The 25,756-nt window shown below is 35.2% G+C and overlaps 1 protein-coding gene across 10 annotated transcripts in view; it reads left to right on the forward strand.

The window, feature by feature from the left end:
- Positions 1-25,756, forward strand: part of PCNX1 (pecanex 1) — a 91,984-nt gene that overhangs the window by 35,699 nt on the left and 30,529 nt on the right. For 5 of the 10 annotated variants that reach the window (XM_086748860.1, XM_086748861.1, XM_086748863.1 and 2 more), the window contains 11 exons: positions 4,634-4,818; positions 11,433-11,523; positions 13,258-13,315; positions 15,496-15,713; positions 16,799-16,952; positions 17,737-17,769; positions 18,844-19,015; positions 21,669-21,779; positions 22,265-22,356; positions 23,587-23,696; positions 25,428-25,533. In XM_086748860.1, coding sequence (XP_086604986.1) covers positions 4,634-4,818; positions 11,433-11,523; positions 13,258-13,315; positions 15,496-15,713; positions 16,799-16,952; positions 17,737-17,769; positions 18,844-19,015; positions 21,669-21,779; positions 22,265-22,356; positions 23,587-23,696; positions 25,428-25,533 — 1,330 coding nt within the window. The remainder of the gene's footprint in view (positions 1-4,633; positions 4,819-11,432; positions 11,524-13,257; positions 13,316-15,495; positions 15,714-16,798; positions 16,953-17,736; positions 17,770-18,843; positions 19,016-21,668; positions 21,780-22,264; positions 22,357-23,586; positions 23,697-25,427; positions 25,534-25,756) is intronic. The other 5 variants (XM_086748866.1, XM_086748870.1, XM_086748862.1 and 2 more) reach the window with 4 other exon arrangements.

The raw sequence follows: 25,756 nt of genomic DNA on the forward strand, positions 1-25,756 counted from the left end.
CTAAATGTTCCACCATATTTAGCATGCATGCAGCAGACCACTTCTCCCCACACCCACCAGTGTTGCCAGAAAAGCACTTTTTACTTCCTTCCCCACCATAACCTCCTTGAGCTGTCACTGCATGTCACTGTGGGCTTGTTGAATTGTGCATGTGTATGTGGCACTATTCTCAAAATGAACAAGACAGCCAGTGTCTAACATGTTATAGCTGATTTCAGATTAATAACAAAATGAACTAATGCTAACAAACTTAGACTCAGTGGTTTTTTTTAATCAAAAACTTTAAAATGTTTCTTTTCAAGTAAGGAGAAGAACCCAAGAAAATATTATTCACCAGCCCTCATTTTGGTTTTCTTTCCTTTAAGAAAGTAAGCATTAGGGACTAGCACTGTAATAACTTTTCACGTCTGTAGATAGAGAGAGATAAGCATAATAACACAATGGCAGAATATTATGAAGAGCTAAATTGTACATGCGAAGATTCCAAATCTAAAATACAGGTAAACCATTGTATGAACATCCTGCAGCTTTTTACAACAAAAGAAAAATAATGAAGTAATAGCAATGCTTTTGTTACAGAATGCACAGTATTACTCAGTATTAAACCTAATTGTGTGACACTGTGCATGCTATGGGGATGTTTAAAATGTAGTACATACATGTGTCTCAGGAGTCCACAACCTTCACTGGCCCATTTGTTAACAATAGTAATATGTTACATACAGCAGCTCTGGTCTGTCAACTTGAACAGTAGAAGCAGCAACCACATTAAGTGTTTAAGCTTGCTTTTAAAATCTTGTGGTTGCCTACAGTGTTGCAGAATCTGGCTACCATAACATTGCCTGTAGAGGAAAGAATGCTCCCCCATACATATAAAAGTAATTCTTCCTCCAGTTATATGGTAAATATGCAGGAATAATTTTATATGTTGTGTATTCTTAATGGGCTTCCTTCATATGCTAACCTGTCTTTTTAGTAATTTTTTTAACTGGAAATAAACTAAGCAAATAGAAAATTCTGAGCAAATAGATAAAAACTGAGCAAATGAAAATTCTTTATGGTAGAGTATGGGTGAGGAGTTGTGCCATCTTTGTGGCACCACCGAGGTAATCAAGAACTAAGTTGGTAAATTTTCCTCAGACAGGAGGATTACAAGAATGGTACCTAAAATCTAACAAACGAAGGATTGACTTCTGCCACATCAAAGATTGAAACTATTTAGATGTGTTTTTACTGGCCAGTGCAGTATGTAGCAGTAATCACAATTTCAGAGTTTATTTTTTTCCTTAAGCTTCTGGTCTTGCTGAATGTAGCTTGTTCAGCTGTACGTTACTGATTTACTTCATAGTGAGGAATGATAAAACTTTGCATTCTCGTAGATCACTTTTGCTCTACTCTCAATTGCAATCACTTGCTTCAGAGTTTTTTTTAATTTTATTCTTTTTCTTTTTTTATTTTATTCTTTTATTTTAGAAGTAGGCTAGTATAGTTTTGTGTATTGGTTCATAAGAAGCTGTGCAGACTAATCAGAACTCCTTAACTGTATTAGCCACAAACAGTAAGTTTTGTTTCTTAGATGGGTAAAAAGTAGGGCAAATAAAGGACTCTGTTTAAAACAGAGGCTGACAGTTGCCTCATTTTCACATGCTAGTACAGTCTTTAAGGTTCACATGGGTTAAGCTGGACTTCAGTGAGAGATCATGAGAAAACTGAAGTTGGTAGAAGTAACTTTTTAATTGGAGAACATGTTCAAGGGTGAAAAAGGAGATCAAATGTTCTAGCATTCTGTTTCCTCTATGCATCTTCCAGTTATCTAAATTTGTTCATTTCTAAATTAAAAAAAAAAAAACCCCAAACTCTGTACTTTCTCTGGCATAGACACACATTAAAAAAAATACTTGTATTAGAAACTTAGGTTCAGAATTGAGTACTTAGTGAGGTTACTTTCTCAAAGCATTGTGATGCTAAATGACTGTCTGTCAGAGTGGAGTTAAATTGCCTTAGTCCAACCAAACGCCAAAATGCTTTCAGATTTGTTTGACACAAATTCCATTTGAACTACCAACCGTGGAATGTATGTAAAAAATCATATTAATTACTGTTCTCATTTCTGTATGAATAGTTTGAAAAAGATTCTCCTTTACGTGGGTAGCTTAATTTTAATGTAAATTCAGTATATTACTGGAAGAAGAAACCTTTAAGATGGAGAAAAAAAAAGTGTATAAGGAAGAAATGTGAAGAAATAGAGGTTTGTCTCTTTTAGCAACCATACTGGCATTACTTGTATATGCTAGTGGTGAGCTGTCTCGGTCTAGTTCCCAATATTATTAATCCATATGACTTCAGACGTTAATTTCTAACAGTATTAGATTTACTAATCTTTACTTGCCCCATTACTACTTATTTCTTATTCTTGCCAGCAACCTTGATCTCCTAATTCTCTAACTCTGGCATAAAATTGAATGTTGTGGGGATGTTCCCTTAACCTGTTGAGTTCAACCAGATTTTATTTTTTTTTTTAATTTTTTTTTTCTTATCCATTATTGCAATTACTGTTAATTCCTCTGTGGAATGTTTAGTAAAAGAGACAATGACATCTATGTATGTCTGTGTTTGTCAATGGTAGACACTTAAGTAAAACCTAATCTAGTAAATTCTGCTGTTTTGATGCTAAATTAGACACAAGAGTACTTTGCCTGGTAACTTCAAAACAAAACCAAACCCCCAAACCCACCACAAAGCAGCCAGCCGCCCCTGCTTTTGTCCTACCTAAATGTCAACAGTATTTTGGGCACTTTAAACATCATTCTGCGTTGGCATCATATGTAGTCAATGGTGCATGCGTGTGTGTCTGATACAAGAATGTCCGTGACTGTCTGAAGCAGAATTTTATTTTTATAATTATTCATTAGAGAATAAATGTATCTTTTGCATATCAGTGCAATCTGGTAATGTTAATGTTTTTGGGTTTTTTTAATCGTGACAGATGTGGATAACCTCTGAAAGGGCAGCTTTGTATATACCATAGCTATTATTTAAGGGAAAGCGGTACTGTTTAGCATTGCTCTGGTGTTGCTGATAATAAGGGAGACAATGAAGGCTGCCATATCCATGAACTTCCTTAGGGCTTTTGTTGCCGTGTAGCTCACTGAAAGCCTTGTGTACAGCAGCAAAACACTGAATTTGAAGTTCAGATTAATATGTTAGAATATGATAAATGAGTTGTAATTTTTTTACCTCATGAGCTGAGTGCATGTCTGCTTTATTTTGCATGACCTTTTTTTAACACCTATTCTTATATCCATATTTTGTTTTCCAGTGGTGCTCTAACAAAAGAACTGAAAAGTAGATGGTCTAGAAAATATTGTTAAAAGTACATCAGTTAAACCCCTCAATTCTCAGTAAGATCTTGCTTTTTCAGTTGCTTCACTTGCCAACTGTAGCATCATGCTGTAAACAGTGAAATGCTAAAGGCAACAGGTGATAAAGATTGTTTTTCAAATGACAGTGTTTAAGATATTTTCCGTTGTCTTTAAAATATAAATTTTTATCTGTTTAAAAGAAAATTAATTTCATCGCGTCTCACAGCTAATGACTGTGATACGTAACTTCTTTAAATCACAAAATGAAGGATAATAAAAACAGTAATCTTGCAAAGTAGTGTGATATGTAAATGTAAACATTTATTCTGCCACTTTGCCATATTTTAATATAAAACAAGCTATTTAAAAAAATCTAACTTTGTTAAATAGCTTTATTAAACAGTTTTGCAATGAGAATGCTGTGAAGAGGAGAACTAACATTTTCTAGCATTTTGTACTCATGTGACTGTAAAGTTGGAAATTTCTCTGAAGCCCAAGTTGACTTTTAAAACCTGCTTTTTGGTGCAGGTATATGTCTGGATATGTAAGGATTTCTTTGCAGTAGTAATACTGAGTAATAAAGTTTTTGCTGTACTGTCACACTAACTTCAGAATAGAGTTAAAACTACTGCCAATTAATAATTTGTTATAAGCATTCTTAATATGTTAAAAAAAAAAATCTGAATCCAAACACTTTCACTGCAGTTATTTACAAGGTCTGTGGTAGTGTATGGCTTAAAGTTTAAAGACATTTTCTAGTTAGAGTGCAGATCAATAACAGGAACGATGATGATATTGTGAAAAAAAAAAAAAAAAAACAAAAAAAAATCCCAAAATAAACCCCAAAGGGCCAACTAAACAGTTGATCAAGTCATACCTCAGTAAGCAAAAAGAACCCTAATTATCGTGAGATCGTGGAATAGTCACTACTATATGTAGGTGATACCTTGGGTTAGTCTACAGTTAGACTAACCACCAGTAATTTGTTTTTGCATCCACAAATTAAGACTTACAAGAATATACTTGAGGGTGGAAGGTAGAAAGCAAAACTACTTCTGAGAGGTAGGACCGGAATTGTATCTCTAGATTACTGACGTAACTAGTGTCCAAACATTGTTATATGGAACTCATGGGTTATTGTAACCCTACTAAGTGGCTTCTTAATGCTATACTTTTTAAGTTTTCACCTTTAAAAAGTCTTGTTTTGCTTCACTTCTAGCTCTCTTTCTCTTCTTCCTGGTAATGTGTCCCCAATCCATGTTTTCTCGTAGCCTTCAAGATGGTCAGCAAGGCCAGCAGCCCTCCTCCCAGGTCAGAGTGCAGTCCCGCCCCCCTTCCCAGGCAGCTGTGCTCAGCGCTAGCGCCTCCTTGCTGGTGAGAAATGGGAGTGCCCACTTAGAAGCATCACATGCCACTGCATCTGCTGTAGGCGGTAGCAGTTTGCACGATGAACTTGGTATGCAGGCCTTATGTAACCTTGGTGACATGGAAGTTTTAATACAGCAGATATATTGGTAATAATGCAGTGCAAATCGGCTAACCTTAGCTTTGTTTCTGAGTCTTGTAGGTGCATTTCTTTAAAGGGCGTATTGCTCATAAATTCCTTGCCTTCCACAGTTGCCTTTGCAGGCACTTTATCTAACAAATGCACGATGGGAAACACTCTAAGAATGCATAGATACAAGTAGTGATGGTGTGAGAGCTTTCATGACTTGAACAGTGTAACACGTGTGATGCATAATTTCTCTTGCATTGCCACAGTAGTTGAGCAGAGATTGATACCAACTTTGAGGAACTTCTGATTCCTGAAAAAAGTATTTGTTATAGTCCCTAGGAATTCTTGATCTTTTTTAGATGAGTCCTGCTTAGCTGCTGTTTAAAAAAAAAAAAAATCCTCATGTAAATGAGAGTACTTTACTTTTCATGTACACTTTAGTTTAGGAGCTTGAGATTTGAAGAAAATCTGGACTCTTTCTTATACCAAGAGCCATTATTTAATGGAATCTTATAGTGCCCCTTAGTTCTTCATGGTACATTTTATGTAGTATTTTTAACTATTTATAAACTTTAGTGCAGGAAGTTGAGATGGTCATTTAAAGTGACTGATCTCCTGTCACACAGTAATACAGGGGCAGATGTGGAAAAATTCCTGTCAGGGATCTTTGCAGCTATCTGTACATGGCCTGAATTACTTATGACTTCAGCATTAATATGGAATTCTTCCTCAAATTATTAAAATGGACATCTTTAGAACTGACAGTTTTTAGTGATAGTATTTTGAGCAGCTGTCAGCTGTAATAACTTAAAAGTACAGGTTAGCTCAGAACACTGACAAAACACTTGTTTCAGATCTTACTTTAACCTAGTACTAAAAGATAAGTGAATTGGCATCTTATTTGTATGCCACTATTGGGGAAGACTTGAAGAGTTGCCAGGCTGTGGTACCTCTTTAAATATGAGTTTGATTAACAAGTTGCCTTTCTTCTGCACCATCTAGCTGCAATATAAGAAAAAAAATAATACGGACAAAACTGAAAACAACCCAAATATTCTCTGAGGTGTTTTATAAAATTTATCTACAGTTGTGCTAAATACACACAGTTTACTTATCAGATAATTTTTGTTTTAGAATCTGTGGTTATGTTGTAGTAGAAATCAAAGTGGATCATTTAAGAAATTCAGCATTGCATTCAGACCCCCAAAAAAGGCATATCGATTGCATTTGGTGTGTATTGGAGTCTTCAGAAATGTGTATAGCTAAATTCTTGTGAAACTGTGTGTGTACTGTGCTTAGAGTTATATGGGGGAGCACATTGTCTTTGGGAAGCACAAACCTTCCAGGATTGCTCGGTTAAAAATCTGATGTACAATAGGGATTTATTTCTGATTTGAAGCTCTGAGAATCTGTTTAGAAACCTTCCATGTGTGAAAGCAACTCCTATAGGCAAAATCTGTTTTCATTATTTTTAGGAAAACCAAATTTTCTAGTTTGTGTAGCAGGCTTTGTGTGACAGGTGCTGTCTTTTGTTAGAGTGGAATAATTGGCAAAATGGTGCAAGCTTTCACATGCATGATTCCTTTATCAGGCTTGACAAAAAGGGAGTGTATCTTTCCTTATAACTGGTACCTGGTTTGTTGTTTTGTTGGTTTGTTGTTGTTTTTTTTTTATCCTCAGTCAGAGATGAAGTAACATTACTGCTCTGTCCCTAAAGTCTAAGGCTGTTGGTTTTGCTCTATTGTTCCAAGATAGCTTACAGTGAAGAATGACCCTGTTACTTTAGAATGTGTATGGTTTTTCTTTAACTTTTATTCTGATGCTGATCAAAGCAATGCAGTTAATATCTCCGGTTCTTTGTCACTGTGGAAATTACTGTGACTGCCTAGGGCAGAAAAAAAATTTGAAAATAGAGACTGGGGAAAAGATACGGAAAAAAAATCTGATTTACAGCAATTGGAAAGATAAGTGACAAATGTACTAGATAGGGTTATATATTTCTGTGCAATGCATGTAATAATTTTATTTTCTTACTGAGATTCTCTTAGCATATTCCAGCTCTTCTGGAAGACAAACAGGGCGTGTGTTAATTTACATTAAAAGCCCTCACATTTAGAGCTCCTTTTTTTTTTTTTTTGTGCACCAGTGCAGTATCTGCTTCTATGATCTTTCAATTTATGTCTTGTTGTCAAGCTGCAGCTCTTAACAAGACACAATTTTTTATTTTTGTTTACTTTACAGATTCATGTCTGTTAACTTGATTCTGGTGGCTTATTTTACGAAGATGAACCTTACTGTATCATACTCAGCCTACATCTGATCTAGTGACTATAGTCGTCTTTAACCGAGCATTGTCCTGAGAGTAAGGCAAGAGATACTTTGAGGCGCTATTTTTAGTCTTCCATGTTCAAAGTAGATAGATTTTTATCAATTATGTTGGTTTGTTTTTGGTTTTTTTTGTGAGAGGTAAGGGGGAGGGAACTTGAAAGGATGGAAAAGGAGCTTAATCTGGAGCAGTAAACATGAAGCAAATAATAGGAGGAATACAGGACCGAAAGGGAATGTAGCAGACCAAATGCCATGATTAGAGGCAGGATTAATATTATATGAATCCAGAAAGCAGCAAAATGCATACCATGACTTAAGTGAATGACAGTCTTCAGAGCACAATGTGGCGGTACTGATGCTTTTTATTCTCAGTAATATGTGATTCTTGAGACATGTAGGTGATGGGTGAGATTTTTCAGTCCTTACAGTGAAGTCTGTAGGTGTTAGAATTTGTGAAGTAGTTAGCAAATAAAGTACTGAGGTACTGGAACAGATGCTCAGTTTCTGAAACTGAGGTGAAGTAACAGCATCTTGTTCTCAGCTAGATTTTTTTTTTTTTTTTAAGGAATATTGATTTTTTTTTTTTTTTTTGTTGATTAAAGAGAAGTGGTCATCTGGAGCTTTACAATACAGTTGCACTGCTATGTTGGACTTCTGGTTGTATCACTTGTGTGCGAGTGGTAATTATTTCAGATTTATTGAAGTATTTTAATTTATGGAGACAGTTGGATGGTCTCGAAGATCAAAACTTTTATCTAAATATAAACACAGATCACTTGATTAAAAACGATTTAGATTCAGTTCCTCAGTACCTCTTTATAATTAAGTAGACTTCATTTATTTAGTATGAATGGGAGAGTATTTTCAAAGGTACAAGTGAAAAACAAATATTCACTTCCCATTGTACCTATTGAAAATATCTCTGTTGTAGTCTGTGGAATTCTGCTTAATAGGTAAGTTACTCTTTTGACAAACATCATATTGAAATAAGAAATGAACCTCTTTAAAGTGAAATCTTATAAGTCTTCATACTCGAGCTGAAGGTAAAATTTTGACATTTGGAAATGATAGCTCCTTGCATGCAACAAAATATCCAAATTGGCCTTGGTTTTGCAGACTAGGATTTAAAAAAATACTATCCCTAAGTAGTAGATTAATATATCCTAATGATCTAATGATGACATAGACCTCAATATGTCAAAAAGTATTATCAGTTTTCAGAACTAGTTTATGGTGGTTTTAAATGAAGTTATATTTATTAGATGGAAAACTAGGAAATGTGCTGAAAACAGCGTGGCTGAGGAAACCATCAAAGCACCATTTTAGTTGGATCCTGAGTCACTTAAGTCTTCCAGATTTCATCTGTGTAAGCTCATCAGCCTGTTGCTTTCATTGATTCCTGTAACTGAGTACACCAGTTCGTAGTGTGAACTGTTAAGTGGCTGTCTCTGGACTTGGTGACGATACGTTCTTGTCTTTTGGAACAAGGAAGCTTGTTTCAAAGGAAGTACATCCATCTTTTCATCTCCATGTCAGATCAAAGATATGTTTTACATTTGAGTGCCTGAGTATCAATGACTTGGTTTTGTTTATTTTTGTAACCTTGTACAAATACAGTACTGCTTGGGTGACTTTAGTCTGCTACAAACTCACAGACGTGCCTTGGAGCAGGGTGGGGGAGAAGTTACAAGCATTTCTGTGTAGTGGACAATTATGCAGTTGGCTGTATTTCTTGATTTTAAAAATAAACTTTAGAGTCTGCCATTTGTTCACAACTTGATAAAACTGTAGTCCTTGGAGAAAGGGGAAAAAAAAACCAACTTAAGCTTCTTCAGGGTGATGCTGTTAGAGAAAATTACTAGGGTAATTAAAAAACACATCCATGTGTATAGAATCTTGTGAGCACTGGGGTCCTTTGTTAGAGTTTGAGAGTGCTGTGAGGAAGCTGCTGTTATCTCATGCAGTTTAAAAAGTGTTTAATTGATGGAACTTTGGAGCTCAGCTGTAGAATCTCCAGTCACACCTTAGGGTTTGTGTCCTCAGCAGCACTGATTAGTCCTGTCATCTTTTCTACTTTGGATGATCTGAGGTTTTCCTGGAGACCCTTTTGAGTGTTTGAGGTTTTTTAAGTTGTTTTTTTTTGTTTGTTTGTTTTGGTGTTTGTTTTTTTTTTTTAAACAAGGAAGAGGGGAGGCAACTGTTTTATTGAGAAGCCATGCATTTCTTGACAGAGAGCTAATTTTTAATAGGAAGCCTGTGTAAGTAGGGTGACTGAATTGCAAGTATGGCAAAACTTGAGTCTGTTTTGTAGTTTGTGTGTGAAAAATTGGAATTGTTTTGTCTATTTTGCTGCATCTCTATTAACCAGGCTTGTTTTATCTCACCACAGCCATGCAGTACTTACAGCAGTAACGCAGTAAACTTTGACAGATTCAAAGATGTGTTAGATGTGAGGGAACTGTAGATATTTTTCTAATGTGAAGTGTTTTATGCTGTTTTTTTTTTTTTCACAGTTTGAGGCCATTTTCAGACATTTGACATAAGTGTAATGGTTCAGTAAACTTCTTGTGGAATAAATATATCTGATGTATTATCTCAGCCCATGAGAACAGGAAGCTATATCTTGCAAGTAGTATATTTTAATTTCTGTGACTAGAATGTCATTAATTTAAAAATCAGAAAGTTTAATTTCTGGGCTCACAATTCAGCAGTGCAAAAACATGAATTTAACCCACTGTTGCTTGTCTCTTTTAAGGGTTGGTTGCACATAAGACTTTTCTGTAATAAGTTAGCATAATTTTGTCCTGACTAGAACCTCAAATATGTTATCTAATACCTTCGTGTTTGCTGTTGTTTTACTATTGAAGCTGAGAAATAGTCCTGTGTAACTGAGGTTATTAGTTTGAGGGAGGAGGATTCCTAATGTCTTGCACTAGTTTAAATTTTGAACTTCAGTAACAACTGTACACTATGCATTAAAAACCAACTACAGCATTTCATTAAAATCTTAGCTATTGAGGAAAAAACCCTAAAAAGTGAACTTTCTACTTGTATTTCCTTACAAATGCCTATAGCAGATGTAATGAAATGTTGAGTGTGAGCTGTTGCTTCAGGAGCTCTGACACACAGAGCAAACCGCAAGACATGCAGCTGAGAGGTCTACAAGTTTTTTTTCAGATACTCCAAAGTGGGAATGTTTTTGTTTTGTATAAGCAGATCTTAAAATATTGCTTGATTTGCATCATGGCTTAAGAAGGGTTTTGAGCTAGAAGAGATGGGGAAGTTGGCAGAGCACTTCATATGAGATCACAATTTCGAAATCAGCTTCCTGCATTCAGAACTGAAATATATTGGACCTGACCTTCAGGGGAAATTACAATGCTTATCTCTCTGATCAGCCTGTTGTGAGAGAATGGCACTGTAAAAACATCATATTGTGAATAAGGTAACATCATTTGAGTTATAATCTCTGTCTTCTTTTTTGTTAGTTATATATTTAGGAATAGCTTGATATTGTTTATTCAAAAAGTTCTTAATAACAACTTTAGGAAATTATCACTAATAAAGTTCCAGTAACTTCAAATAGTTTATCTGAGAAGTTAGTTTACAGTCTTGTGTTCTACACTGAAGTCTTCGCTTTTGGCTTGTAGAGTAAATCTCTGCCTGCCATTCCTTTTTTAGTTTTTCTAGAGGTATAATGTATGAAGCATCTCTGGCCACTTCTTTCACTCTTTATGTTTCTTTTCAAATAGACATGTACCTCTTAAAATAATTTTATTCAAGATACTTGGGGGGTTTGCGCCTTTGCTAAATGCTATGATTCTTAAATGCTGATCGTGAATGATTTACTGATAGTTCTGCTGGGGGTGGGAGGTGGGGAAAAACTGAAGCAGCTGGTCATTGCAAGTTGTTCACCTGGTTATTGTGTAAGGGACATTAAAAAAGACTTGCATTGTGCTTATGTTATATTAGTGGTGACATCTTGTAAATAGAAACTCTTAAAATTTAATTCAGTATTGCAGTTTACTGTATATATCTATATGTAATGTAAAATGGTGTGAAAGAGGACTAAGTAGCTAGTATCTTGTTCTGCACTGGTGACGCATTAATGTGTAATCACACTTTATATTCTGACACTGATGTAAAAGTCTAGATTGATCTCAGTAGTAAGTTAATAAATAGAAACTAGTGCTAGCAGGATGAAACATTATGAAATTTTGACCTGCTTTTGACCTTTTCTTTAACAGGTAAGTTCAGTTCTACGCTCTACGAGACAGGGGGCTGCGACATGTCACTTGTGAACTTTGAGCCAGCTGCAAGAAGAGCATCCAACATCTGGTGTGTGTGAAGGCCAGTCAAGAGTGACGATTCTTGTCTTACTGCAACAAAATATTTGATTTTAATTTTAAAAGGTTATTTAGTATGGACTACAAAAAAAGTCAACATAAAATATTATCCATATACTTTTACGTTTGAACCCTAAGTGATTTTTGCAAGAAGATGACACTAACTGCATAAATAATCTTCTCCACTTAAATAAGTCTCAGAAAATGAAGGCTACTATTAGCTTAAGCAACAAATGTCCAAACTGAGAACTTGACAAATGCATTTTTGATTGGCTTACAGAAAGCCTTTCTTGAAGGATTTAACCCAGATTTTAGGAAAGGAGATGGCTGTTGACCGTAATGGCTAATAACTTATTTACAAATGAACTTCCAATTGTGAAGCAAATGTAAACTGATAAATTTTTTCTCTAGTTCATAGATAGCATGAAGCAATACATGGAAGTGTTAACATGCCTGAGGTTAAAACTTGTCTTACAGTTGAAATAGCCAGCTACATACTGAAAAGTTCATTTGCTGTTGGAAAGATGCCCTTTCTTTCTCTGAAGGGACAGGAGGCAGAAGAAAGAGAAAAACAACCCAAAGTCTCCTGTGCGCCCTCCCTGCCCCAATCCACTTCACTATATAGAACTGCTCTGAAGCTATTGCATAATGCTGAATGCTACAAATTCCTACCACCTGTTGGTGGAATAGCTATTGGAATTATGGAGTAATGTAAAAGCTCCCATCTTCAAATCTTCCTTCTGAAAGTGTGCAAGTGCCTCTTGTAGAGTTGAACTTTGACAAAAAGTTCCATATTCCTTGCACAAAGCTGCCAATGCCTGCCTCTACTGCTTGCATGTTCCAGATGCAATGGCTTTGCTGATGGCTGCTGTTAGGAAGTTGTATGTGCTAATGGAAGGAACAGACTGCCCCAATCCAAGTAATCAGATCTCATCTTTAGAGAATACTTGAGTTTCAGTGAAGTAAAATGGATAACAAAGAATGTTTTTATCTTAAGGCAAGGAACTGAAGGGAAGTTGCAAAAAATTTGATACAAGTCTTGCAGCCATGTGATTTACATGGAAAACAAACATCCAAAAGCTATCCAAAATTGGGGGAAAAAAGCAGTGGTTGGATATGGACTCTCATACAGTAAGAGAAATTTCTCCTCATCTCTAATGAATGGAAATTGCAAAGTAATTTTGCTCTTCATACCAGAGGTTTAAGTTTGTTTAAAGTTAAGTTTTTCAAGAGCAATTTAAAATTAACTAACTCAGTATACATATGTTAAGTATGTACTATTTTTGGCAGTTTTGAGACCATGGTAAAAAGGTATATTAACAAAAACTCTGTAGGTGAATACATAGCGTACTCTGCACTCCTTTAGAGATGTGATGCGTTGTTGACACATCAATAGCTAACAGATTATAAAACATGTTTGTTTTTTTCAAGTGGAATAATTACTATAATGATAATCCCTGTTAGACAATTTAGGACTAGGTATTGATGAAATTATACCAAGAGTAAGGGTAAAGAGTCTCCTGATTTACGGTAGCTACAAAATTTACTACAATACACAAGCTTAAGTGGATACTTGTATTTAAAACATACGATCGAACAAAAAACTTAAAGATTTTTAGGTAAGATTTGCAAGGAGTCAAAATTAATTTGGGACACTAGAAAATTAGAATGACCTGTTGAAAAAAATGTAGTTTTATAATCTGAAGTCTTTCCCCTGTTCTTATAGTGACACGGACTCTCACGTATCGAGTTCTACCTCAGTTCGCTTTTATCCACATGATCTAGTAAGTTTTTTTTTTTTTACTTATTTTTAAAGCATGCAAAAATCAGAAGGCTTTCCAATTTTATAGTACTGATGAATCATCTGATATGGTAGTTCTTTGTTCTTAAGAAGGATTTTTGCCTGGGTTTAAATGAAGATAATGTTATTGCATTATGAAGATGTTGTCACAGTATCTTCATATATACATACAAATTAATCTTTCTGCATAGCACTCTATATTTAAATTGTTTCCTCTGATCTGAAGCATAGTGATTTTTCTAAGTCACACAGAAATTGGATGTTCTGAGATACCTTGTAAAGGTTTCCAGACATGACTGGACAATCTGGACAGAGTTTTTCCTTCTGTGCATTATTAAGATTAGCAGGCAGCAGAAAGAATAAAGTTCATATTCTGACCAAGAGAAGCTTCAGTAATTTCTCTGAAAGAAATGTAGAAATCTATTGTTGGACTCTGTACAAAACTTTAATTCATGTGCAAGACCTGACTCGGGAAAAAAGGCAGAGGCTTATGCTGTTTCCTACTGCAAACAGCTTTAGAATTTGTGATCTCAAACCTTTTTACATTGTTGTCAAGTCCAGACACAGCTGTACATTTAATTCTGAAGTCTGATATTGCTGTGTCATCAAAACAGTGGAAATGGTCATGATTCTTAAGCTAGGAAACCAAAGTAAAGTATATTGAAGTACCTAATGACCTAATCAAGAGGGAAAGTTAAATATGGATTCAGCATTTGGCAGAGGGAGCAAGAGACATCCAGTTGCCTGACCCACAATTTTGATCAAGAACGTGCTCTTCACACCTGGTGTCTGCTAGAGGAAATTTCTTTGATTTCCACCATGCCCTCAAAAATGTAGCCGGCAAAAAAAAGAGGCTGCGTTACCTGTTATGAGCTGTTGCTTTACCAGTGCGGTCCCATGGGAGGGAATGGTTCTGTTGCAGGCAAACTGGTATTTATAAAAGCTTAGCCTATGTACCTAAATGGAAATTTCCACTGAAATGTATTATTAGTGCAATGAATGTTATGTTATGGTGACTCTGCCTTCTAAGAAATTTTTAAATTTCTAAAAACTTAAAAAAATATTTTAAAAGTTGTCAAAAAAGCACCTGTTTTCTGACAGAGCTTATGTTAGTATGTTTTGTACTTTTGAAATGCCTTTAGAAAGGGAATATTCCTGCTTGTTTTTATTAGTATTTTTCTGGGAAGGAGAAACTGACTGAGCGTAGTTACAGTACACCAATGCTTTAAGGAGTCATGAAAAATTTTCGAAAACAAGAAATCAAATGTTCAAGTTTAAGATAATTGTAAAAAAAAAACCAAGCCTATATGACACTTAAAGGTGTCATAAGTATTTAAATTTTACTCTTTAAAAGATTATGAAGATTTTTCATTAAATGACATTTTAATGATTATATTGTAAGACTGAAGGGCAGTGCATTAAGATGTTTCTTGGCCTGTTAATGAAACTTAAAGTGGATTGGATGACACATACATACTGTAGAAACTTTACTTTTTAACCTTTTAAGTACTCTCCATAAACGTTCTTTGTGGTTGTTGGTCTTACTGTGATTTAAAGAGAACTCTAGAGTGACAAACTACAAAAATAACTGAGAAATATAATCAGTCATAAATAGTACTTGGGTAGCTAGGGCAGAGCTTTTTTGAGTTTGTCTCTTGAGTCTATTCTGAATGGAGTGAGTTTGACCACTGATGCATGCGTATCTTGCTTTGTCATGCAAAATCAACCATTCGGCATGGGTGTGCATGCAGATTAGCTGACTACAAGAAATGTGTTGTACTTTATTTAAATTCAGAATTGGGTTGTTCTTGTAGTATGCGTTATTAGTGTTCACATATCAGTTTACTTGTCTTCAAATTTGAAGTTTTCAGGGTTAATGGGATAATGTGCTTGGAAGACATGTTCATACTTCACTTGAAATAAGGCATATGCTAAAAGGCCAAACAGCTGTGTAACATGCAGACTGTTATTGCTGCTGGTGCTATTCATTTGCCAAGAACATAACAGGAAAAGTAACTAGAAGCCTCAGAACTGACAGTATTTAACATACAACTACTTAAAAGTGAAACTAAATAATACTGGCAATTTTTTTCCAAAGCAGTTTTCAGTAGAATGCAGTGATATAATAAAAATGAAGTTTTGTTAATATTAACTTTCTTTTAGCTTTCTCTTCCTCAGATCAGGTTGAACAGGCTGCTAACCATGGATACAGATCTACTGGAGCAGCAAGATATTGACCTGAGCCCAGATCTTCAGGACCACATGCAACCTCAAGAGGAAGCAGCTCAAAAAGTCAAGCAGTACTATCGCTTTTGGATCCTACCTAAGCTTTGGATTAGCATCAATTTTGATAGATTAACTCTTCTGGCTTTATTTGATAGGTGAGATTCTTGTATGTTACTAGACCTCAGAAAGTAAAGATGAAAAAATGGTAACTAAACTATGATAATACTGATAAAGCTATGAGAAAGGTACTTATTTACTGTAGTCTGAATGATGAAAGAAAAACTCAAAATGCAATTTTTCTAAAATAATGAAAGCTACTGTCCCTTTTTCTCTGGCAATGCTAAAAAGGAAAAAAAAAAAGAGATTAAAAAAAAAACCCTCCTCACTTCACATGAGTGGACCAATAACATATTTGAATTGTCAGAAAGAGAGATTTGTTGCTAATCTTTAAAGTTAGAAAATAACCTTCTCCAAAAAAAATAATTGAAAGGGTGTAGAAGTTGGCATACACTTAGACTGATTCAGTAAGTAGAGACAATCTACCTACTGTTTCAAAGCATTTTTCTAAAGGGTCACCTAATATTCTAACCTGTTGTTCCTTGCTGCATTTACCTAGCGAAATAAAAAAAAAAAGGTGACTCCCAATTTACCAACTTTTGGAATATATTGAGTATTTAAATGTTGGTAATAAACTTCCTTGAGAGAAACAATATAGGAGTGTTTCTGTCCAGGCAGTAATACTGTTAATTCTTTTCCTAATCACTACTGATATCATATGGAACTCTTTATTCCTCTTGGTGTATCTTTGCCAAGTGAGAGTATGTTTAGTTTCTTCATTACAGAATCATGAATGACAGATTATATACAGATAAGCTGTCATGCATGTATTTTTCACAGGTTTGTGATCATCCCATGTGCACCTTGAATATAGATTTGTATTACAGACCATGCTTCTGGTTGAGCATTTTAATTATTTCTGAAGTGATCTTCTGTTGGTTAAAGGTCAATTCCATAAGATACTAATTGCTTTCAGCTGTTGCTGAAATCCTTGTAGCTCCTAGCTTTGCTGAAAGACAGTGTGCTAGTCTGTGCAAGTTCAAGCCTATTCTTAACTACTTTGCTACCAGCAGCATAACTCTTGTTAACTTCTAACCCTAACTGTTCCCTTACAGCTTTTTCTAGACATAGTTAGCTGTTAATTGTTTGGGTTTTTTTTTCTTTTTTTCTCCCTCTAATACAGGAATCGTGAGATCCTTGAAAACGTGTTAGCTGTCATCCTAGCTATTCTAGTTGCATTTCTGGGCTCTGTACTACTTATAGAGGGCTTTTTCAAGGATATCTGGGTCTTCCAGTTCTGCCTGGTAATAGCCAGTTGTCAGTACTCGCTGTTGAAGGTATTTTAATTTCTATCTTCACTTTCTGTAAACAATAGAAATAACTTTGGTTGGATGTTACAGGTTGGTTAGAGCTTTAAGGAAAAAACTGCGTGTTGGTCATTGAAAAGGAAATGACTAAACTTCAGCTTCATGGAAAGTTTGATAGATAGTCATACAAGGTCATTTCACTAGAGTGGTTCTGCGTATGTTTGTTGAACAACCCTTTATTTGTTGTTCTCTTGCACTCTTTGTTTTCCCAAAGAGAAGCACATTCTTATTGGTTGAAAACAGCCTACAAACTAAACTTGAAGTCTTATTGGTTTGGTGTGGTGTGTGGGTGGTTTTTTTGTGTGTGTGGGGGTTTTTTTGGTGTTTTTTTTTTTTTTGTGGTAGATACACTTCAATGCATTTATATTAAGCAGTTATATCTAAGCCTATTTTTAATCAGAATCTTAGTTTCTGTTAGACAATTGTTAATGGTATTTTTGTAATTTAGGAATAATTGTTTATTTCCTTATGGTTAGACTATTAAGGTGGAAATTAGGTTTAAAATTAAAGTGTGTAACACATTTTGTGTTTAAAAAAAGGTAAAAGCTCTAAAAATGAGTGGAGGGTTTTTTAAGCTTTGGCTATAGACATATACTTTTGGAACAGATTTTATGAGGCTATAAAGTGGCTTGACAATTTTAAAATTAATTCTAGATATCATTAAAAGAACTTTAATCGAGAAAGTGTGTGTGAGGGGAGGTTAACACAGTTATCTGTAGACTGGGTAACTTTCCTCTTTCTGTTTTGGTTTCAGAGTGTTCAGCCAGATTCTTCTTCCCCCCGACATGTAAGTCATGGGCACATGCTGCTGTACTAACCTGCAGATCTTGAACTTTCAGAGAATTGATCTTTCTGGTTTGATCTCTTCAACATTTCTCTTGCGTGCCTTCTCATAAGGCACAAGGGGCTTGTTATGTCTCAGTGTGTGAGAAGGAAATTGATAGTATTCTTCTTCCCCACCCCCATATGCTTGTTTGTATTTAGCAAATCATGCCCTGCCTGTTTTAAGCCTAGCTTTTGCTATAGAGCTGTATCACGATATATATATATTTTTTTTTTTTAAAGAATCTTTAGTATTCAAGCAATTATACTGAGAAGTATTCTTAATGTTGTAGTTTGCTACGGTGGTATGAACTGACACAGCTTTGTTCTATTCTGGTCTTGTAGATAATTCTGTTGTCTTAGTGTCCACACAGCCTTACATTTTTCACTCTGTTAGGCTGAGTATGCAATGCTCTAGTGAGCATTAACATTTGAGGATGGAAATGCTAATATGCTAGTGTTGCACAATATGTTTATATTCTATTATGCATCTGCTAGATTGCCAAGACAAAATATTTGTTATGTCCTAAGATAGATATGAAAAAGTACTATTTGTCTGCAGCAAGTCATTCATATTATTTTAGGTAATAAGTTGTATGTTTTCATGAACACACAAATACAGATTTTTTATTTTTTTTTTTCAGCAGGAGCAGTATCTGAGTAATAAACTTTAATTGCTTTTTCTTCAAAATTAATATATTCCCTGTTGCTTATGAAGCCTAGTCAGAGTTCCTCTAGCATTTAGTATTGCAAGAAACATATTTTAAAACTTAGTAGAGAATAAGGGTAACCATAGCTTAGTCTAACTTACTGTTTTGTAGTTGTGTACTTGTTATATCAAAGCCACAGAAAAAGATGTGCATCACTGCAAGACAGTGTATTAACTATTTTATGAACAAAACTTAAGGATGTGTTAAGGTGACAGCACATTTAATTGATAAACAATGATGAATTTTGGTTCTGAAATTGTTACAGAAAAGTACTGATTACTTATTCTGCTAATAATGAATCAAATGTGCTTTTTTTTTTTTTTAAACAGGGTCATAATCGTATCATAGCCTATAGTAGGCCTGTATATTTCTGTTTATGTTGTGGTCTTATTTGGCTGTTGGATTATGGCAGCAGAAACATATCTACAACAAGATTCAGGTTGTATGGACTGGCTTTCACCAACCCGCTGCTGCTGCTGTCAGCCAGGGACTTAGTTATAGGTGAGTGGCTTTTTCATGGATGTGAATCATTTGCTTCACCATAGTTAAAATATTTCTCCCCTCCCCCACTCCGCATCTTCTTAGGACACTGTTGCATCATCACCTTCTAAAAGCAGTTCTTTTAGTTTCCTTTGGAAAGAGTAGTTTTAGCTTTGCTGAAGTTCATGGGAAAACTCCCCCTTCTGTAGCTTTACTGTAACAAACTGCAGAGATGTTAACTAATGTGATGTCGGGGGGGGGGGGGGGGGGAAATCAACTTTTAATTATCTAGTATTTAGTGCTCATTCCTGAACCTTCTGTTCTTTCTTCTTAACTTGGACCTGGATATGCTGCAACATTCTTGGACCTCGCTGCTCATTAGTAAAAGAAACATTTTGATTTGAACTCTTTCATACTCTATAGAGAGGCTAGTGGCTAATGAGTAGGAGTTCTTTTAAATCGGGTTATTTGTGTTTAGCAATCAGGTAGAACAGTATGGACGCAATTTTAAAAAACATTGTGGATATATTAAATCTTATTTAATGTAATCTTATTTCTTCTCAGAACAGGCCTATCAGCAATATAAAAAAAAAAAAATTTGGGCTGTATGAGGGACTTTCATTGTAGCACAGTACATCTGCAATACTCCTGACATTTAACATCCCCCTCATCCCTTGTATTGTGAAAGTGACCTGCTGTAAAAATAAAGTACTTAAGGGTTTTTTCCAGTTTTCAGAAAATGTGCTGGCGTCTTCGCCAGGCTGTGTCCATTTTGTTAGTCCATTTTTCTTAGTTCAAGAGGTCTGAACACTTTTTGATCCTTATGTTTTACTGTTTGTTGTTGTTTAACCTCAATCAGCAACCGAATACAACACATAAGACACAGCACCCTGCCCCCGCACACTCTTAATATTGCTGAAGAACTACTTCAAAAAGCTTTGTGTGCATGGCAAAGCAAGCTGGCTGCTAGCAAGCATACTTTGTTAGCACAAAGTGAAAATCTCAGCTGTCTTTTTTCCCATTCCCAGGCATAGCTACTAGAACAAGCACAGGTGCAGGGCAAGGCAGACTTGGTGTTTAGATAACATAATTGCTGTGTCCTTGCCAACAGACAAGTGAGGACTGGTATAAATTTATTTATTTATCTTGTGTCCCACATGTTGAACTTTATCAATTGGTCTAAATCTGCTCCACATTTATAACAACTATTTTCTGTTTTCACCTAGGTGGTCCCTATTAGAGAGCAATTCTGTTACAAACTTCAAAAGCCATCAGAAATATTGGCTTTTTGCAGGACTACTCTTTACAAATTGTGTATTCCCAGATGTATTTTGTAGTTTTATTTTCAGTGGACCCAAGATGGTTCAACTTACAGGCCTCCACAAAACAAATTTTTAACCTGTCATTGAGAGAACACTTTTATTTTTTGCCTCCTGTGTAGGCTTCCTTGAATAGTGATTTGAGATAAAGGTTTGACTTGAATTCTGAAAAATATTTTCTTCAGTTCCTGAGTAGCTAGTCCTTAGTCCTATATTTCCTAATTTGTGTCAGTACAAAGGTGCAGTACTCAGTGTTTTTCCCAAGCCCTGAACCTACATGTTGTTAAACAACACTCAATTATTTCACTGTACCAAGGAGTAGGAAAAAAAAAAAATCACATTCTCAGTATGTATCTAACTGTAGGTATTTCTAATGTGATGTCCTCTAGTGTACAGCTGTTCTGTGGATATCTAGTTAGAAACTTAAAATTGAAACTTGTGATTCTTTACAGGATACTTTAAAATTGGTTTCTTCTTTTGGTCACTGAGGTTACAAGTTGATAAGGTTATAGAAAATCCTCCCGAAGCTGTAAGATTTTATCTGCTGGGGTTATTTTCATGGTTTGATCATTCTGTCCCTCAGAACCAGGAACTTATCATATGCTGCTACTTGGGAATTATATCTGAACTACTTAACAGTTGTATAAAAAATTATTTCCGCATCTTTTATTCCTTAAGATGGAAAGTAAATTATATGTACAAGTTGGGACATACCATTCTCTATATTACAATTAAGTGGGATTAATTTATCTCTTTGCATCCCTAAGTCCTGTAATTTGCAGAGGTTTTAATGGTTCATGCAGTTACCCATTTTCATTTTTAAAAAAAAGTCATTTAGGATCAGAACTTTTGAGAAGTAGTATGGGAAAAGGGGTAAATTGTCAGACGTTATTGATGGCAGAAAACCCAGAGGCAAAATGCTTGGCCTTTGTTACATCAACGTGGCTCATGTTAGCTTGCTTCTGTAGCTCCAAACAGGTAGCTGGGCATGGGTAAGCCTCATGCTTTACAATGAGTGGAAAATTAGAAATCTTCTAATCTGTAAACACTCTTTGTGATCTTTGCTAAATAAAAATGGAAAGCCTGAATTGGCCTGTGTCTGTTGCTACAGTGGTTAAAGTGGAAATAAAAGAAATCTATTGACTATTGGTTTATGTGACCTCTATATTCAGTCAGTTCTGAGTCATTGAAGTAGAGATTTACATAATGGATATTTTCCTTAGAAATAATAGTAGAAGTAATTCAGTGGTGTTGAGTTAAATGGTGTATGTGATACTCTAAAACTTGCACTGAAGAGTACATTATTGTGCTGTATTTTTACCACTTTTTCAACTATTTTTTTTTCTCCTCTGTAGTGTTTACACTATGTTTCCCTATAGTATTCTTCATTGGTCTCCTGCCTCAGGTGAATACATTTGTGATGTATCTCTGTGAACAGCTGGATATTCATGTCTTTGGTGGCAACGGTGAGTGTTGGTTTTGTCAGTGGTAAAAGTATTAGATTAGGAGCAGCTGTTGGATTATTAAGCTAGTTAAAAAAATTTAGTGATTACACTACTTGTATTCCTACTCTCTAAATATAGAATACTAATTGTATTTTTTAAAAGGCTAAAGGTCTTCTGATTAATTTTTGAGAAGTAGGATTACTATCCTAATAAGTGTGTCAGAAGTATACTTTCTTCCTTGACTGGTTCCTGTTGTAGCTGTTAACCATTCCCATGGTAGTACTGTTGAATAAATGAGAAGGTAAATGAAGCCACATAAATTGTGCTTTTATAAAAAAAATCATTTGTGCAGAAAACACTAGTAGTTGCTGTGGGTTGAATTTCTTTTTATATCAGAGAGGTGTTGCAAATAGGAGGCTGATATCTGTCTTAAACAATCTGAAGTATTTTGTATTCTAACAGAATTATGTAACACTTAATTTTTCTTTCTTTTTTGTAATATTCAGCTACCACAAGCCTGCTTGCAGCACTTTACAGTTTTATCTGTAGTATTGTGGCAGTAGCATTGTTGTATGGACTGTGCTATGGTGCCCTGAAGGTGAGCAAAATTTTAGACATTGCATACATTTATGTTTTGGGATTTGTTCTCTACTTCCTTGTATATTAGATACTTTATCTTACTCAGCTGTGATGTCAATAAAGGAATTCAATGCAGGAACTAAGCAGATTTTTCTTGCTTTTAAAAGGTGTATGATTTGTACCTGCAGTAACAGGCTCTTTTTGTGCCCAAAACCACGACACCTACCTTCAGTTCCATTCTACATTAGTTCTTGAAAAAAAAAAAACACAACAAACCAAGTGTCTTGTTTCTAGCACAGTCCTCATGTATTTAGTTTGTTCACCTCTCAAAATGCCTCATGTGAATACTGTTTCCAGTCCTGCAAACCAGAAAGTCTTTTCAAACTAGTCTTCACTTGAAAAGAAATGAGGAAATAATTTGTACTGTCAGAGTGAAGAAGTGTGCCTATCTAGAAGGTCGAGTTAGCTGGCAAAGGGGAAGGAGAACAAAAACCTGAAACCCAACAGCTTTTTCTTGCTTGAAATGCCATTCTGTTTGAAAACAGTGTGGTGTTGGTTCTGCTTGTTGTTTTCAGGTGTTAATAATCAAGTGCTCTCAGTTCACAATTAATTGTAGCATGTGTGCCTCTTTCGAAGAGTTGCCTGGCTTTTTTCCACTCTGTCACAGAGAGTAAAAAGTTGCTAGAGGAAATATTCCCATGATGCTATCACCCGCAGAACATGGTTAGCTTTCTGTGAATTGGTACGTTTGTCTCAGCCTTTTGTAAACACATCTGTTCAAGATAAACATTCTTTAGCAAAGAATTAGTTTCATCTTTGCAGATCCAGTAAGGATCGTTAAACCAGTGGTTTTACTTTTGTTTTAGTCGTAATTCAGCACTTTAGGAAAAAAATAAATCTGAGTAAAAACATATGTCACTTCCAAAATTAAGAAGTTACTGAATGCAACTCTTAAGAACTTGCGGTCTCAAGGAATGCAGGAAATTCTTCATAAAGGTCATGAAAACTGATGACCATTTAATGATTAAGATGGTGTAGGCTTAAGGGATGTACACTATTTTAAAGTTTCTGACCTACTTAGACATAGGTAAATATTGAACAATATTTTCTTTTAAAATTCTCGGGGGTTTTTTTGTGAAATTGTAGCTTATTTTTCTGTTCTCTTACTGTAATGTGCATAATTCTTGTATTTTAAATAAGTGTTACATACTTTGTCTCCTTTTTAATAACAATTCATTTTTGTGTCTAGGATTCTTGGGATGGGCAGCATATTCCAGTTCTCTTCTCGATATTTTGTGGTTTGTTAGTGGCAATATCGTATCATCTCAGCAGACAAAGTAGTGACCCTTCTGTACTTTTGTAAGTGACTCAGTTTGTGTCCCTTCCACAAGGAAGAAGCAAGTCGCAAGGGAATGTTATTTATAATACTAGATGTTAGTACTGTTTGAACTGGTAGTCACCAGCATTATAAAAACTAGTATGATATTGGTTCAGGAGTTAGAAATTCTCAAATTTTGCACCTAGTTGCTCCTCTAATGACAACCTTTCTTTGTGACTTCTGGCAAATCACATGCCAAAATCTGGTTTAACTGCCTGCTAATGTTCTCTGAAATACCAGTCAGATGCCATCTTTCTCCTGATGTGTTTGTGCTGAACAATCTGTACCCATTCTATATTTAAAGGGATGCTCAAAGCATTAGTTTAAGCTGAAGCCCACATGTGGATTTCTTTTTTTTTTTTTTTTTTAACTATTAATTTGTTACTATGTTCTTATCTTGAATGTGTGCTCAAAGCACTTGTTCAAGTAATTTCATCTCGGATACAAAATAATAAAAACCTGTTTTGGTGATGAGCATTCCCATCAAGCATGGGGAAACATATATTCATGCTGCCATTCTGAGCTGGAGTATTGATCTGATGATGAGAGTATTTCTGATTCAGTTAATAATTATGTGTGTAAAACAAAATGATTCCAGCAGGAGAAACACCTCCCACAAAATAGCCAATAGAGACCCAGTCACATACCTGGATTTAAGTTTAGCTGTAATGTTGGATCAATTTGATAAACAGTAGTCTGGGGTAGATAGGGGCCTCTTTTGTGAACAGGAAGATTAATGATTTGTGAGTGTTCACACAGAAGGAAAATTCTTATCTTTGGGCTGACAACTGAACCTTGTCTTGTTACTCTTAGTTCAGGTGACATTACTCAGCTGGTATGGGGTCTTTGTCCCTAGATACCTGTTCTTTTTTTCTTTCCGAGTACTATAGCCTGGATGCTTATGTTTGACCTGCAGGTTCGCCTATTTAGCTAGAGGTGGCACAGTTAAGCATTGCAATACATTGCAATATGTAATTGCCTGTGGAGACTTAGGGCTTATTCTGCAGTGAGCTTTCTGTCCGTAAAATGAAATAATACATATTTCTGTACCACATAAGGTAATGTAAGAGAAAACACATTCAGGGGTTGTGAGACACTTAAATATGGCTGGCAGTGCTGCATATGGTCTTCTGAAAGCTTAAGTATAAGATTTTTTTTTTTTTTTTTTTTTTTTTTTTTTTTTTGCTTCAGTACCAGCAGGGTCTGTTAAGAATTTAGTGCTTTGGTCAGTATGGGTAATTCATTAATTAATCAGGATAGTATAGTTGTTTTTTTTTGTTGAAGTTTTAATTAAACCAAGGAATTCTTGGTTTTATAATTGTTTTTGACAAATAGACCACTTCTGAACCTTGCACCAAGTTACATTTCTGTTCAGTTATTTATGAACTAAAGCTTTGTTTTCGTGAGTACTAAGAACTCCACTTAAAATTCAATATTGGTTCATTTATTCCTATTGGAACTGGAGAAGCTGCTGTTTGAGCAGCATCTGATGACTTGACTTTAATTGTGGTCACTGTGTGCAACCAGAGAACTAATTATTTTATAAAGCTGAGATTTCATATTTGTAGATTTGCTCAGCCATGCAAAAGCACTAATAAGCCAGGATTATTTTTTCTTGTAATCAACTTGTAATAGAATTTTTTACTTTCTTATACTTCTAAAACCACACAGAACTATACATGCTTTACAATGGGTTCTTTTTTGTCTTTAAGCTCTTTAGTGCAATCAAAATTTTTTCCTAATTCTGAAGACAAAAACCCCGAGGATCCTCTGTCTGAAGTAAAAGATCCTTTACCTGAAAAGCTTAGAAATTCTGTGGTAAGTAGGCTGCTTATTATTATTATATTTTTTTTTTGTTCAGTGTAAGCATTTACTTTATGTTGGTTTGTATAGCATCAATCTGGATCTTACTTAGCTCACAATGCTTGTTAATTACCATGATGTTGAATAGAATGGATATCGGAGCATTTCCTTTAAATCTGCAGATGAACCAATGTGCTACACTAAGAGTGTAATGCTTATGCATTTTAAGTTATTTAAA

Source organism: Chlamydotis macqueenii, chromosome 5 (assembly GCF_036417535.1).
Source record: "Chlamydotis macqueenii isolate bChlMac1 chromosome 5, bChlMac1.mat, whole genome shotgun sequence".
Classification (NCBI taxonomy): Eukaryota; Metazoa; Chordata; class Aves; order Otidiformes; family Otididae; genus Chlamydotis; species Chlamydotis macqueenii.